General features: G+C 72.3%; 1 protein-coding gene across 7 annotated transcripts; it reads left to right on the forward strand.

Moving 5' to 3' along the window:
* Positions 1-4,313: 4,313 nt before the first annotated feature.
* On the forward strand, positions 4,314-12,572 carry PLK5 (polo like kinase 5 (inactive)). Of its 7 annotated transcripts, none has more exons than XM_051828629.2 (16): positions 4,314-4,415; positions 4,746-5,116; positions 5,355-5,468; positions 5,558-5,674; positions 5,967-6,096; positions 6,176-6,263; positions 6,361-6,456; positions 6,782-6,980; positions 7,417-7,540; positions 7,646-7,701; positions 8,004-8,088; positions 8,225-8,302; positions 10,134-10,290; positions 10,726-10,858; positions 10,934-11,044; positions 11,869-12,144. In XM_051828629.2, exons 2-16 carry the CDS (start codon positions 5,003-5,005, stop codon positions 12,127-12,129), a joined length of 1,863 nt encoding a protein of 620 aa, XP_051684589.2. In that variant the 5' UTR covers positions 4,314-4,415; positions 4,746-5,002; the 3' UTR covers positions 12,130-12,144. The 7 variants fall into 7 exon arrangements, 5 of the variants coding, with proteins under 5 accessions (XP_051684589.2, XP_069914607.1, XP_051684586.2 ...); XM_070058506.1 differs by having other exon boundaries at positions 10,923-11,044; positions 11,869-12,048; XR_007912528.2 differs by lacking the exon at positions 11,869-12,144 and having other exon boundaries at positions 10,730-10,858.
* The last annotated feature ends 2,190 nt before the right edge of the window (positions 12,573-14,762 follow it).

The raw sequence follows: 14,762 nt of genomic DNA on the forward strand, positions 1-14,762 counted from the left end.
GTCCCAGCCAGCTCCCTGCTGTGGCCTGGGAGAGCAGTGGACGATGGCCCCAGTCCTGGGCCCTGCACCTGCGTGGGAGACCCGGATGGAGCTCCTGGCTCCTGGCTTCGGATCGGCCCAGCTCCGGCCATTGTGGCCATCTGGGGAGGGACCCAGCGGGTGGAAGCGCTCTCTCTCTCTCTCTCTCTCTCTCTCTGTAACTAAACCTTTCAAATAAATAAATGCATGTATTTAGGAAGGAGGTCCCTTTAAACATTAGCTTTACTTGAAAGCACAACAGAGCCGTCTCCGTCTGCTGCTCACTCCCTGCGCGGCCACCGCGGCCAGGCCCGGCAGACGGCAGCCAGGAGCCGCGAGCCCGGCCAGGCCTCCGCGTGGTGCAGGGCCCAGCCCGTCCGCCCCTCCCTTCCCCTGTCCTGTCCCCGCGGAGGGGAGGCCACGTCCCCCGTCCCCACGGAGGGGAGGCCACGACCCCCATCCCAATGGAGGGGAGGCCACGTCCCCCGTCCCCGTCCCCGGGCAGACTCCTCACAGCTGGGCCCTGAGGCCCTGGAGGGGGGACGTCACCCGTGAGAGCACTCGGCGGGGCCACGCAGAGGTGTGGGAGCCCCTGCAGCCAGGACACAGCGGGGTCCACACACACGGGGACACCACGCGGCCAGGACGCCGCGCCCCGGCATGGCCAAGGCCTGGAGGGACCCTGCGGACGTCACACCCAGGAGGAACCAGAACAGAGGCCACACGCGTGGACATGGGATACACACAGGGAGGTCACGAGTGGGTGTGGACACAGGGGGTCAGGAGTGGGTGTGGACACAGGGGATCAGGAGTGGGTGTGGACACAGGGGGGTCAGGAGTGGGGACACAGGGAGGTCACGAGTGGGTGTGGACACAGGGAGGTCAGGAGTGGGTGTGGACACAGGGGGTCAGGAGTGGGTCACAGGGAGGTCAGGAGTGGGTGTGGACACAGGGAGGTCAGGAGTGGGTGTGGACACAGGGGGTCAGGAGTGGGGACACAGGGGGGTCAGGAGTGGGTGTGGACACAGGGGGGCAGGAGTGGGTGTGGACACAGGGAGGTCAGGAGTGGGGACACAGGGGGGTCAGGAGTGGGGACAAAGGGGGGTCAGGAGTGGGTGTGGACACAGGGGGGCAGGAGTGGGGACACAGGGGGTCAGGAGTGGGTGTGGACACAAGAGGTCAGGAGTGGGTGTGGACGCAGGTGCCGTCAGGTTGGCCTCGGGATGGAAGCCCTGGGTGCGGCGCCTCCAGCAGCCGGCAGGGTGTGGCCCGGGTCCCTCCCAGGCTCTGGAAGGCCCAGCCCCGACCGCATCTGGACTTTTGACCTCTGACCTGTGGACTCCAGGAGCAACGTGTGTGCAGACTCCGAGCGGGTGGGAATTTGTCCAGAGCAGCCGCAGACGGCTCTGGGCCCCGGTGGGGGCGGTGACAGCTCTGGGCCCTGGCGGGGGCGGGGAGGGCTCTGGGCCCCGGTGGGGGCGGGGACAGCTCTGGGCCCCGGCGGGGGCGGGGAGGGCTCTGGGCCCCGGCGGGGGCGGGGAGGGCTCTGGGCCCCGGCGGGGGCGGGGAGGGCTCTGGGCCCCCCCGGGGGTGGGGTGGGAAGGGCTCTGGGCCCCGGCGGGGGCAGTGATAGCTCTGGGCCCTGGCGGGGGCGGGGAGGGCTCTGGGCCCCGGTGGGGGCGGGGGTGGCCGTCTCGTTAGCCCGGGTGAGGGCCATCCCCGTGGCGTGGCCGGCCCGGCGGGGATCACTAGGACTCCCCAGGCCGCTTTCCCCACCCACCAGCGTCCCTCCTGTTCCCAGCCTCTCCCTGGTCCGCAGCAGGAAGAGCCGCGCGGGTGGACGCAGACCGTTCCCGCAGGCATCTGGCTGGCTCTGAGCCCCCAGGGCACCCCGGGTGCAGCCGGGGGGGATCAACACCTCGGGGGGGGGGCATGGAGCGGGGGCGGGGCAGCTCAGGACAAGCACCAGCTGGGGGGCATCTGAGCTAGGCCACACCCCCCCGGGGCCAGGGCAGCCCTGGTGCGGCTGTCCATCTGTGGGACAGAAAGCCAGCTGGCCAAAAGATCAGTAATTTCAGTGGTGCCGGAACCAGACGTCAGCAGGCGGGGGTCGGGGCTAGGGTTGGGGTGGGGGTGGCCTCCTGAGGTTGCAGGGGGCGCTGGGCAGCGGGGCCAGCAGGTGCAAAGGGCCTGGGGCAGGACGCGCTCACGGTCAGGGTCAGAGAGCGGCAGTGGCTGCTGACCCGGCTTTGTTCGCCATGACTGCGTGCCTGGGGCTGGCCACTTTGTACCGAGATCTGCCTGGCTCGCCGGGCTGGGGGCCCCAGGGACCTGTCTCGTCCTCGCCACCCCCAACCATCTCAGTGGACCCTGTCCTCGCTCCTGGCACCTATCCCTCGGGACCCCGGGCAGCCAGGCCCTGGCTCCCAGGGCCAGGTGTCCAGCAGGCGCTGCCGCGTCCTCCCTGGGGGGTCCATCTGCGGAACGTTCTGCCCCCGTGTGGGTGGCCAGCTCCTGTCCCCACTGCGGTGGGGGAGGTAGGCGGCGGAGTGCCTTGGGGACGGAGGGGGCACCGCGCGGCCGCCGTCTGCGGGAGGACAGACCAGAGGAGACGGGACGAGGGGACTGGAAGATTCTGCCAGCAGGGTGGAGGGAGCACGAGGGTCTAGGGGCCCCCAGCGCCCACGAGGCGCCGGCACAGCGAAGACCCAGGGAGCCAAGCAGAGGCGGCCGGGCGGGGGGGAAGCTGAGGGCCCAGCCCCGGCACCCTGCTCAGGGCGGCTGGGCTGAGGGCTCATGGTGCAGGCACGTGGGCCCCCACGGGCGCTTGTTCTCCAGGCCAGGAGAGCAGAGAGGGGCCCAGGAGCTGGGCCGAGTCACGCCGCCCCGGCACCTCCCGGGAGGAGGGGGCAGGCAGGCCCGGGCCCCAGGGACTGGAGCTGGCCCTGTCCCCGGGGACACGGCCCAGCGCTGTCTCAGCAGCCGCCACTGGCTTTCCTTCCCCGCGCTTCTGCGAAATCTGCTGACTTGGGGTCCTGCTCTCGGGCAGGGACAGAGCGGGCAGCGGCGGGGACGCAGGCTGTGCCCTGGAGCGCGGGGTCAGACGGGGACCCCCGGCCCCTGTGCGGGCGCAGGCAACGTGAGGACGTGCCCAGGCATTTCTGAGTGCACACTCAGCGGCCTGTGGCCCTGACCACTGCCCACCTCCCACTGCCTCCTGTGGCTGGGGACCTGGGGGCTCCTGGGAGGGCCCCGGCCGGCTCTGTCCGCCCCCGGGGCCCCTGCACGCCCAGCAGGTGCGCGATTCCCCTCCAGGGTTCAGAGCCCTCTGCTCGTATGCAGCCATGGCCTGCTGCCCTGCCTCCCGCGCCCGGGACCCCCTCTGCTCTCCTCGTACCGTGAGCGGGACATCAGTGCCCACCGGGGGTCACCCCCGGGGGCGCCCTCCTGGCCGTGGAACCCCAACTGCTCGTGAATTTCCTGTCCCCTCAAAGGGAACAGCCGCCTGCGGCCGCACCTCAAGCTGCCCCCACAAACCTGGCCACAGCCCTGGGCCGCGAAGGGGCGCTCACCCCCAGTGCCCCCGGAGGGCCGGTCCCCAGGCCTGGCTGGTTAGGACAGGGGCCTGGGACAGAGGGCAGCTGGCCTGAGGGGAGCCCCCCTCCCCGGCTCTGAGACGAGGCTGGGCCAGGAGAGGCGGGCGCCCGGGCAGGTGGGGGGAGTCGGCATCAGCTGACAGGCACACGGGGCGGCTCTCGGCCAGCAGCGGACAGCTCCCTCCCCCAGGAAGCCGCTCGGCCGTCCGCCATGCCTGGCGCTGCTCCCAGGGCTGGGGGACGCCACCGTGTGTCTGTGGCAGGGGCTGGGGGGCTGCATCCGGCTCACGGAGACTCACGCTGGGCTCGGCCACTTGCACAAGCCTTCCCGTGCCTCAGTTTACCCAGCTGTCACTTCAGCGCACTTGCGGGGGCTGCTCACTTTCCCGGGGAGGCTGGGACCCCCTCGCGGTGCCGTAAACGGCTACTGCTTCCCAGGGGCCACAGACGGAAGGAAGGTGCGGGCCACGTCGGCTCACGGCACCTGCTGCCCGGGGCCAGCTGCCGGGCCTGGAATCCCAGCCCAGTCGCCAGGACCCGACTCCCACCAAGGTGGCCCCGCGTGATGCACAGTGCACACAAGGCAGCCCACAGGGTGCTTCCCGGCCCCGCTGGAAACGCGGGCTCCGGAAAATTCCAAGGCCTGATTCTGGCCACGGGGAGCCCTGCTAGCCCCTCCCCACCCCTGCCTTATGTAACATTTGGGGATTAGTACCGGGCGCCCTGGCCTGCCCTGGGCAGCCCCGCGGACCGTCCCTGGGACCTGCGCTCACCTGTGAAATGGACAAGGCCTGAAGCCAGGTCAGGTCACGCCCCCGGCTCACGCCCTGTCCCTCACGGGACCCGCCCTCCACAAGGAACCCCCAGGGCCGCCGGGGCGCCCCCAGTCCTGCCTCCTCGGGCCCTGCCCCGGGTCCCACGCTCCTCCCGGCCAGCCCCCGCCTGAGTTTCCCTTCCACTCTGAATCTTAGTGTGCCTCCCCGCGGGTACCCACGCGCAAACAGGACCCACAGCTGGACACCCGGGGACCCACGAGACGCACACCTCCAGCCCCCGGGGGAGAGCCCCAGGGCACCTCGCTTTTCCCGCACAGCGATTCAGGCGCATTAACAGCCCCCATATTGGCCGCAGGTGCAGCGCTGGCGAGCAAACCGCTGAGCGCAGGGCCCTGCGCCGCCTGGAACTTCTCCAGCGCAGCGGTCCCGCACGCCCACGCGGCCCCCACGCACCTGCCCCCTCCCTCGGGCTGGCCAGCCCCGCGTGTCTGGCTCCGCCTTCCCCTCCCCCCTCAGCCAATAAGAAGCGCCCCGGCGGTGCGCGGGCCCCAGAGCGGCGGCGCTGCGCGGTGGTCCGGGCGGGAGGCTGCGCCCCGCCGGTACCCCGCCAGGATGGAGCCCGGGCCGCGGCGGCGGCGGCGACGCGGGAGCCACCAGCTGGTGGCCACCTTCCTGCGCGACCCGGGCTCAGGGCGCGTCTACAGGCGCGGGAAGCTCATTGGCAAGGTGGGGCGGCCGAGCAGGGAGCGCGCGGTGGGCCCCGGCATGTGCAGGGCGCGGTGGACCCGACCCGTCGGGGGCTCTGCGTGGGCACAGCGTGCGGCCGCGCGTCCGGGGGCCTTGGAGCTTTCTCCGGGCGTGGGCGTGTGAGGCGGCCTGGCCACGAGAGGGTCCCGGGTCGCGCTGCGCTGCGGGCGCACCTGGCCGCACCTGGCCGCTGAGCGGCCCGCCCCGGGCCCCGCAGGGCGCCTTCAGCCGCTGCTACAAGCTCACGGACTTGTCCACCAGCGTCGTGTTCGCCCTCAAGGTGGTGCCCCGCGGCGGGAGCGGGGCCGGGCGGCTGCGCACGCGCGGCAAGGTAGGCGTGCAGCGTGTCCCCGGGCTCCCCGGGGAGGGTTTCCCTGCCAGCCGCGGGCGCCGGGTGGACCGTGCGGGGTGTGTCTGCAGGTGGAGCGGGAGATCGCCCTGCACAGCCGCCTGCGGCACCGCAACATCGTGGCCCTCCACGGGCACTTCGCCGACCGCGACCACGTGTACCTGGTGCTGGAGTACTGCAGCCGCCAGGTGGCCTGGGGGGGGGCGGCGGGGGCCGCTGGTGTCTCCCGCTAGTGTCCCTCCTCGCTCACGGCCCGCCTGTGCCCCCCTGTGTCTGTGCCCAGCTAGTTGTGTGGTCATCGGGTCCAGCTCCTACTCTCCCGTGGCCACCCGTGCGCCCTGGGACATGCTGGCTTCCATCCGCCCCCCCCCCCCGGGACTCACCCATGCCACGCCCACGCCCCAGAGCCCTCACCCCCACCCCACAACCCAGGCCAGGCCGGGCTCTGCCCTTGGCCGCGCTAACCCACGTCCCCCGCAGTCCCTGGCCCACGTGCTGCGGGCGCGGCAGACGCTGACGGAGCCCGAGGTGCGCTACTACCTGAGGGGCCTGGTCAGCGGCCTGCAGTACCTGCACCAGCGCCGCATCGTGCATCGTGACCTGAAGCCGAGTGAGTGCCGGGCTCGCCCCGGGGCGCGGGAGGGCCTGCCCCCACCCACGGTGCCCCCCACCCCCACCCCCACCCCCAGGTAACTTCTTCCTGAACAAGAACATGGAGGTGAAGATTGGGGACCTGGGGCTGGCCGCCAAGGTGGGGCCGGGGGGCCGCTGCCACAGGTGCGTGCGGGAGCCCTGGGGGTCCCCCTGGGAGCGCACGGGTGACCCCGAGCCTGGCGTGGGCGCCGAGCCCCCCCCCCCGCTATTTCCCTCCCAGAGTGCTCTGCGGGACCCCGAACTTTCTGGCCCCCGAGGTCATCTCCAGAAATGGGCACTCCTGCCAGTCGGACATCTGGGCTCTGGGCTGCAGCCTGTGAGTGGGGGCGGGGCGGCGGGGGGGCAAAGAAGACTGAGCGGGGGCGGGGTGGCGGGGGGGCAGGGAAGACTGAGCGGGGGCGGGGTGGCGGGGGGGCAGGGAAGACCGAGCGGGGGCGGAGCGGCGGGGGGGGCAGGGAAGACTGAGCGGGGGCGGGGCGGGGGGGCAGGGAAGACCGAGCGGGGCGCCCAGGGCCGGGCAGGCGTGGGGCACGGGATGTGACGCGCGGACAGAGGAAGGACCTGGGCAGCTCTGGCCGGCGCGCCAGGTGAGCGTGAGAACCTGGGGGGCAGGCGCCGGGCTCCCTCCCCTCCTGGCCCAGGTACACCGTGCTCACCGGCGCCCCACCCTTCCCCGCGGCACCCCTGTCGGAGACCTACCGGAGCATCCGCGCCGGCCGCTACCCAGAGCCCGCCCACCTGTCGCCTGCCGCCCGCCGCCTCATCGCCCGCCTCCTGGCGCCTGACCCCGCCGAGCGGCCGAGCCTGGACCTCCTGCTGCAAGACGTCTTCTTCACCCAGGTGGGCGCCGGAGGCGGAGCCGGCCCCAGCCCCGCCCTCGGCCCCGGCCACGCCCCCAGCCCCGCCGCTCAGCTCCGCCCCAGCCCCCGGCCCCGCCCCCAGCCCCAGCCTCGCCCCCCAGCGTCAGCCTCGCCCCCCCAGCCCCGCCCCGCAGCCCCCAGCTCCAGCCCCGCCTCAGCCCCAGCCCCAGCCCCGCCCCCAGCCCCAGCCCCGCCTCAGCCCCAGCCTCAGCCCCGCCCGCAGCCCCCGTCCCGCCCGCAGCCCCGCCCCCAGCCCCACCTCAGCCCCAGCCCCAGCCTCGCCCCCCAGCCCCAGCCCCGCCCCCCAGCCCCAGCCCCGCCTCCCAGCCCCACCGCTCAGCCCCAGCACCGCCCCCAGCCCAGCCACAGCCCCGCCCCGGCCCCTCCCCCAGCCACAGCCCCGCCCCCTCCCGCAGGGCTTCAGTCCGGACAGGCTGCCGCCCTACTGCTGCCACCACCCGCCCGTCTTCGCCCGTCCCCTGGGCCTGGGCGGGCTTCTCCGGAAAGTCCAGCTGCTGCTGCCCCCGTGCGGACCCCCCTGTGAGTGTCCCGCCCCCAGCGCCTCTCCAGGGCTCTGCAGCAGGGCGCTGTGGGGCAGCTGCCCCCACCCCCCGCCGCGCCCCCCAAATCCTGTGCCTCCCTCAGGCCCCCGCACCTCCGCAGACGGGTCGGACCCTGACTCCACGGAGCGGGGCGGTGAGGTAAGGACGCAGGGTGTGGGGGTGCAGGGGGGCACCTCGAGGCTGGCCCTGCCCCCTCCCGAGCCCCCTCCTCCAAGCAGGCTTCCCTGACTTCACCAACAGAAGCCTCCGCCCCCTCTGGGGTCTGGGGCCTGGACCCCTCCCTCCTGTGACCAGTGTGTCTCCCCAAGGCCCAGGCCCCAGGCACTGGGTCACCCTACATTTGTCCAGTGCCTGTGGGACGCCCCCCCAGGGGAGACCCGTTCCTCCAGGGGGCAGGAGCCCCTCGCCCACCTCCGGCTGGCCTCTCCCTCCCTCCTCAGGCCTCCCCGTCTGAGAGAGGGGCTCCCGACCCCGAGACCCCCATCCGCCTGCTCTCCCAAGGGACCCTCAGCGCTGACCCAGCAGGTGAGCGGCCCCGGCAGGGACTGGGGGAGGGGATCGAGGAGTTGGGGCGATCCTGGACAGTGGGGACGTGGGGGTTAACACCACTTCCTGGGTGCAGGAGTGCAGGCCCGGTGCCCCACCCCATCTGTCTCCCCAGGGCCTGCAGGGAGCCCGTGGGCCGAGGTGGACGCGGCCATCTGGATGCTGCGGCTCTGCCTGGACGCCGGCCCTCGGGGTAGGAGCCCGCCTCCCCCGCCCTTCGTTCCCGGGCAGCTGTGACCCCCACCCCGGGTGGCAAGGGGAGCCTCAGGGCTGCCCTCCGCGTGCCCCAGGGGGCCTGGCCGCGACCGAGCCGGGGGTGGTGGGCCACAGCTGTGACGGGGCCCCACGCAGCCTCGGAGCCCAGGGCCAGGGAGCCCCTGGCAACCCCCACCCCCGAGGGGCCCCGAGCTCCAGAGCCCCCTGAGCCGCGGCCATTTGTCTCAGAGAATCCCAAGGAGCCGACAGAGTCGCCTGAGAATTAGTCAGGAGGGTGCAGACGGCCACCTGGGCCTCCCCGCCCTGGGCGCCACGTCCATGTCCACGCTCCCCTCCCCCCCGCTGCAGACAGCACCTGCCCTGGGTGCCATGTCCATGTCCCCACTCCCCCCCCCGCTGCAGACGGCCACCTGGGCCTCCCTGCCCTGGGTGCCACGTCCATGTCCCCTGCTCCCCCCGCTGCAGATGGCCACCCTGGGCCTCCCCGCCCTGGGTACCACGTCCCCACCCCCCAACCAGGGTGCACCCGTCACCTCTCAGAGTCTGGCTCGGCTGTCCCACGGCCACGCGGCCTGTGGGTGTCACGTCCATGTCCATGTGGCCTGTGGGGGTCACGTCCATGTCCACGTGGCCTGTGGGTGCCACGCCCATGTCCACGCAGCCTGTGGGTGTCACGTCCATGTCCACACGGCCTGTGGGTGTCACATCCATGTCCACGTGGCCTGTGGGTGTCACGTCCATGTCCACGCAGCCTGTGGGTGCCACATCCATGTCCACGTGGCCTGTGGGGGTCACGTCCATGTCCATGTGGCCTGTGGGGGTCACGTCCATGTCCACACGGGCTGTGGGTGCCACATCCATGTCCACGTGGCCTGTGGGGGTCACGTCCATGTCCACGTGGCCTGTGGCTTTGGTCAGTTTCCCCCTGCCGCCTCCCCCTTTTTTCTTACCCGGGACTCCGTGGCACCGAGGGCTTTTATTTTGTGACACACACTCTGATATACCACCAAGCAAGGCCTCTGGAGCCATGGCCGTGGCGGGAGTGTCAAGGCCGGGGGTTCCAGCGGCACTGTGCACCGTGGCTGTGGAAGGGTTAGGGTTAGGGTTAGGGTTAGGGTTAGGGTTAGGGTTAGGTTAGGGTTAGGGTTAGGGTTGGGTTAGGGTTAGGGTTAGGGTCAGGGTCAGGGTTGGGTTAGGGTCAGGGTCAGGGTCAGGGTTGGGTTAGGGTTAGGGTTGGGTTAGGGTTAGGGTTAGGGTTAGGGTTACGGTTACGGTTACGGTTACGGTTACGGTTACGGTTGGTTTAGGGTTAAGGTTAGGGTTAGGGTTAGGGTTAGGGTCAGGGTTGGGTTAGGGTCAGGGTCAGGGTTAGGGTCAGGGTTGGGTTAAGGTTAGGGTTAGGGTTGGTTTAGGGTTAGGTGTTGGGGTCAGGGTCATGTCCGGGTCAGAGTTAGGGTGTGAAGGTCAAGGGTTCCAGCAGCATTGAAGGCTGGGTGTTCTGGCGTTGGTCCTCCCTGAGCTCCGCCCCTCTGGCTTGGTTGTGCAGCACACCCAGGTGCCCAGGCCAGAGCCCAGCAGTAGTGTCTCCAGGGCTTGGGTCCAGGCCCATGTGGGAGACCCGGTTAGAGCCCCTGGTTTGGCCTGGCATAGCCCGGGCTGTTGCCGGCACGGGGGGTGGGGGGACCAGCACATGGGGGCTCTCTGTTTCTCTGCCTTTGAAATGCGGTGGAAATAAGTGGAAGTTAACAAAAACAGGCAGAGGGCCAGGGCCCCGCCCCACCCTGCTCAGGCCCCTCGCGCCCGTCCAGCCGCACAGGAGCCCCCCGGAGTGCCGCGGCCCACCCTCCGGGCCACCCAGTGGGTGGATTATTCCAGCAAGTACGGCTTCGGCTACCAGCTGTCGGACGGGGGCAGTGCCGTCCTGTTCCGGGACGGCACCCACATGGCCCTGCGGCCCCCTGCAGGGTGAGCTGCAGCCTGCACAGGGCGTCCATGAGTGTGTACATGCATGTGCGTGTGTGTGCACGGCTGAGTGAGCGTGTGCATGTGTGTGCACGTGTGCGTGTCTTCCTGTCTGAAGAGAGACAGCTGAGGTGGCAGGGAATGGGGGGGGAGGGGCCGTCAGGAGGGAACCCACAGGGACCGGCATCGTGACACCGGGCGCGCACCTGCAGCCCCCGGGGGGTTGGGGGAGGGCACAGGGCCTCCTGGGGCTCGGCCGGGCTCCCACCCGTGTCAGGTTTCCCGCAGTGCCGTGGCCTGGGATTGGACTTGGCCGCGAGGCAGGAAGCTGGGGGGGGGGCCTCTGGGGGCAGCGGCAGTGGCGCTGGCGGCGGTCAGCGTAGAGCCGGCCGGGACGGGGGCCCTGACCGCGGGCGCCCCCGCCCACGCCCCCTCCAGCCAGGTCTGCTACCTGCCGAGCCGCGGGCGGCTGGAGACCTTCACCCTGAGGGACGTGCCGAGCCCGCTGGGCGCCAAGCTGGCCGTGCTGCGGCTCCTCACCCACTACCTGCGGCGGCGGCGGCGGCGGGAGGTGAGAGGGGGAGGGGGAGGTGTGGGGGGGGCCGGCCCTGGCCCTGGCCAGCCGCCTGGCTGAGTGTGTCCACAGGGGGGCGCCCTGCCCGCACCGGTGCCGCCCGCGGGGCCCGGCCTCTGCCTGCTGCGCTTCCTCTCGTCCCAGCGGGCCCTGCTCCTGCTGTTCAGCGACGGCACCGTGCAGGTGAGCCCCGCGGCGGGCGGGGGGGCTCCAGGGCTGGGCCGCACCGGGGTCACAGCACCCCGGGGTCACAGCACCCCGGGGTCACAGCACGGGGCGGGCCGGCAGGTGAGCCCCGCGGGGGGCGGGCGGGGGCTCCAGGGCTGGGCCGCACCGGGGTCACAGCACCCCGGGGTCACAGCACGGGGCGGGGCGGCAGGTGAGCCCCGCGGCGGGCGGGGGCTCCAGGGCTGGGCCGCACCGGGGTCACAGCACCCCGGGGTCACAGCACGGGGCGGGGAGGCAGGTGAGCCCGCGGCGGGCGGGGGCTCCAGGGCTGGGCCGCACCGGGGTCACAGCACCCCGGGGTCACAGCACGGGGCGGGGAGGCAGGTGAGCCCGCGGCGGGCGGGGGCTCCAGGGCTGGGCCGCACCGGGGTCACAGCACCCCGGGGTCACAGCGCGGGGCGGGGCGGCAGGTGAGCCCCGCGGTGGGCGGGGTGGCGGCTCCAGGGCTGGGCCGCACCCGGGGTCACAGCACCCCGGGGTCACCGCACCCCGGGGTCACAGGATGGGGCGGGGCGGCAGGTGAGCCCCGCGGGGGGCGGGCGGGCGGGGGCTCCAGGGCTGGGCCGCACCGGGGTCACAGCACCCGGGGGTCACAGCACTCCGGGGTCACAGCACCCCGGGGTCACAGCACCTCGGGGTCACCGCACCCCGGGGTCACCGCACCCCGGGGTCACCGCACGGGGCGGGGCGGCAGGAATCCCCCCTGGGCTCTGGGTCCCTGCCGGCGCGTCCTCCCAGGCCCAGGGTCGCCTGTCCCCCTGACCTCGGCTCCCCCGCAGGTCAGCGGCAGCGCGGCCCACACCCAGGTGGTGCTGAGCGGCCAGGGCGAGGGGCTGCTGCTGACCCGAGCCGGCGCCTCGGCCTCGCTGGACGGCCCGCGCCACGGCTGCCCCCCGGCCGCCCGCCAGCTGCTGGGCCTCGCGCTGCGCTTGCTGCGGAGCGCGCGCCCCGAGGGAGACGTCGGGGGGCGCGGCACGCGGCGGGCGGGGGCTGCCCCGCACCGGGCCGGCCCAGCCGGGACTCCGCTCCGCTTTCATTAAAGAGGGGCTGGTCCGAGCCCGTGGCCTGCTGGGTGCCTCTGTGCGTGCGTGCGCGTGCGCGTGCGCGGGGGCAGGAGCCCGCCAAGCCCCTCCTGCGGCTGAGGCTGTCGCCCCCACGTGGCACCCACGGGAACAGCGACAGCACAGACAGACGGCGCTGGCCCCGGGGCGGGCAGCGTCAGGCCCCCCCACTCCGCCGCTGAGACCCGGCAGCGCTGGAGGTGCCGCCCACCTGCCCTGTGAACCCCCCACGGCTGGGAGGCGGGGTCTCTGCCCCCAGGTTTCCTGATCAGCCCCTCCCAGCCGCCGACGCCCCCCCATTCGTCGTCCTCAGCACCGGTGCCCCCCCACGGCAGAGTGTGGTGGGGGTGACGTGCCCGGCCCAGCCCCAGAGCCCCTTGGCGACGCCCACAGCCAGGGACGCCCACAGCCAGGGGCCCCCACAGCCACCCCCACAGCCAGGGACGCCCACAGTCAGGGACCCCCACAGCCAGGGACGCCCACAGCCAGGGGCCCCCACAGCCAGGGACGCCCACAGCCAGGGGCCCCCACAGCCACCCCCACAGCCAGGGACGCCCACAGCCAGGGACCTGCCACAGCCAGGGACCCCCACAGCCAGGGACGCCCACAGCCAGGGACCCCCACAGCCAGGGACCCCCACAGCCAGGGACGCCCACAGCCAGGGACCCCCACAGCCATGGACCCCCACAGCCAGGGACGCCCACAGTCAGGGACCCCCACAGCCAGGGATGCCCACAGCCAGGGACGCGACGCCCACAGCCAGGGACGCCCACAGCCAGGGACCCCCCACAGCCAGGGGCCCCCACAGCCAGGGACGCCCACAGCCACGGACCCCCACAGCCAGGGACCCCCCACAGCCAGGGACCCCCACAGCCAGGGACGCCCACAGCCAGGGACCACCACAGCCAGGGACCACCACAGCCAGGGACGCCCACAGCCAGGGACGCCCACAGCCAGGGACCCCCACAGCCTCGTGGCTGACACCCGTCCCCCTGGGCCCTCACAGCGTTCCTGGATGACCCCCGCCCATTTGCAGTTGGCTTAGGGCACTCACTCGTCCCCTCCTGCGTCACCGTCGGGGCCTCTGCCCGCCGTCCCTCGCCTCTCCCTCCGTTCACCCAGCACAGACCCCCGCTGCACCTGCTGGCCCCGCCCCTCCCCAGGCCTCCCTCGCACCCCCCATGCCTGACCCAGCCTCACCATCACCCACGCGCACCACCGAGGCCTCTCGGGGTCCCAACAGCTCAGCAGTCGTCTCTCGCGGGCCCTGACCCCCGTGGGCCCTCAGGTGTCCAGCACTGTCTCCCCCCAGGACAGGACTGACCACAGCCCCCGGGCATGGCCGCCCAGCCACTGCTCAGATCCGCTGCAGGTCTGTCTCCCGCGGCTCCCTCCCCCACACAGCCCCGCGTCTGCAGCTCCAGGGAGAGGCCCCCCTTCCCCTGCTCAGTGTATATGGGGCGCACAGGGGCGCGCGCACGGGCACACGCGAGGTGTATACAGGTGCACACAGTGGATTGTGGGGTCCACAGGGCACGCAGGCAGACGTGGGCGTGTCCACAGGGCACACAGGGGGCACACACAGGCAGACGTGGGCGTGTCCACAGGGCACACAGGGGGCACACACAGGCAGACGTGGGCGTGTCTACAGGGCACACAGGCAGACGTGGGCGTGTCCACAGGGGCACACAGGCGTCCGAGCCTGGGTCAGGAGGCGGGGCCTGGACCGCGTGGAGGGGCGTTCGTGGCCATGGCGGGGCCTGGGTCAGGAGGCGGGGCCTGGGTCAGGAGGCGGGGCCTGGGCCACGTGGAGGGGCGTTCGTGGCCGTGGCGGGGCGCAGGCGACGCCCCCCGCGCGTGGTCCCAGCAGCCGCGGCCCCGCCCCCGAGGGGGCGTTGACTGCCTGACCGCCTCCCTCCCGCACGCCGAGAGCTTCCGGAATCTTCCGCAGGGTCTTCGTGGTGTACCTCGACGTAAGCCTGGCAGCCTCAGGTTTTTGGGGAGGGGGGTGCCGACCGGTGAAAGAAACCGCGGAGACAGCAGTCAGCTCGGAACCCAGGGGAACCCCCCCCCCCCGCCCTGCAGCAACAGCCGCGCTCATTGGTCCGTGAGGACCATGTGACACGTGCCTCCTCCAACCACAAGCGAGCAAGGCGGGGCCGGGGCGGCAGCACCACCCCCCGGCGGCTGTGATTGGCTGCTGTCATGGCAACCCAGGGGCGGCCCGCTGAGCTTCCCAGGGTCAGGGCTGAGCGGAAGTGGAGCAGCCGGGACTCGAACCAGCGCCCACATGGGATGGTGGACAGCGCCGGCCCCTCCAGGGAGCTTTTACAACACCACAGAGTCTGGGGTTAACACCAAGACAGACTCGGAGACGCGTGCAGCGTGTGATATTTAGAAACAGCGCCGTTGTAGACATGCAGGGCGGTCAGCGGTCACCGCAGTGTGGGCGGCGATGGTGTGGACACACGGACGACCGGGTAGCGGACCTGTGTGGCCACAGGCCAGCGCCGAGGCTCAGCCTGAGCCCTGGTTCCGGTCCAGGCGGTGATGGCCCAGTGCTGGGCCCCTGCACCCCCGTGCGAGACCCGGAGCTCCCGGCTCCTGGCTTC

This window comes from Oryctolagus cuniculus, chromosome 16 (genome assembly GCF_964237555.1).
Source record: "Oryctolagus cuniculus chromosome 16, mOryCun1.1, whole genome shotgun sequence".
NCBI classification, from domain to species: Eukaryota; Metazoa; Chordata; class Mammalia; order Lagomorpha; family Leporidae; genus Oryctolagus; species Oryctolagus cuniculus.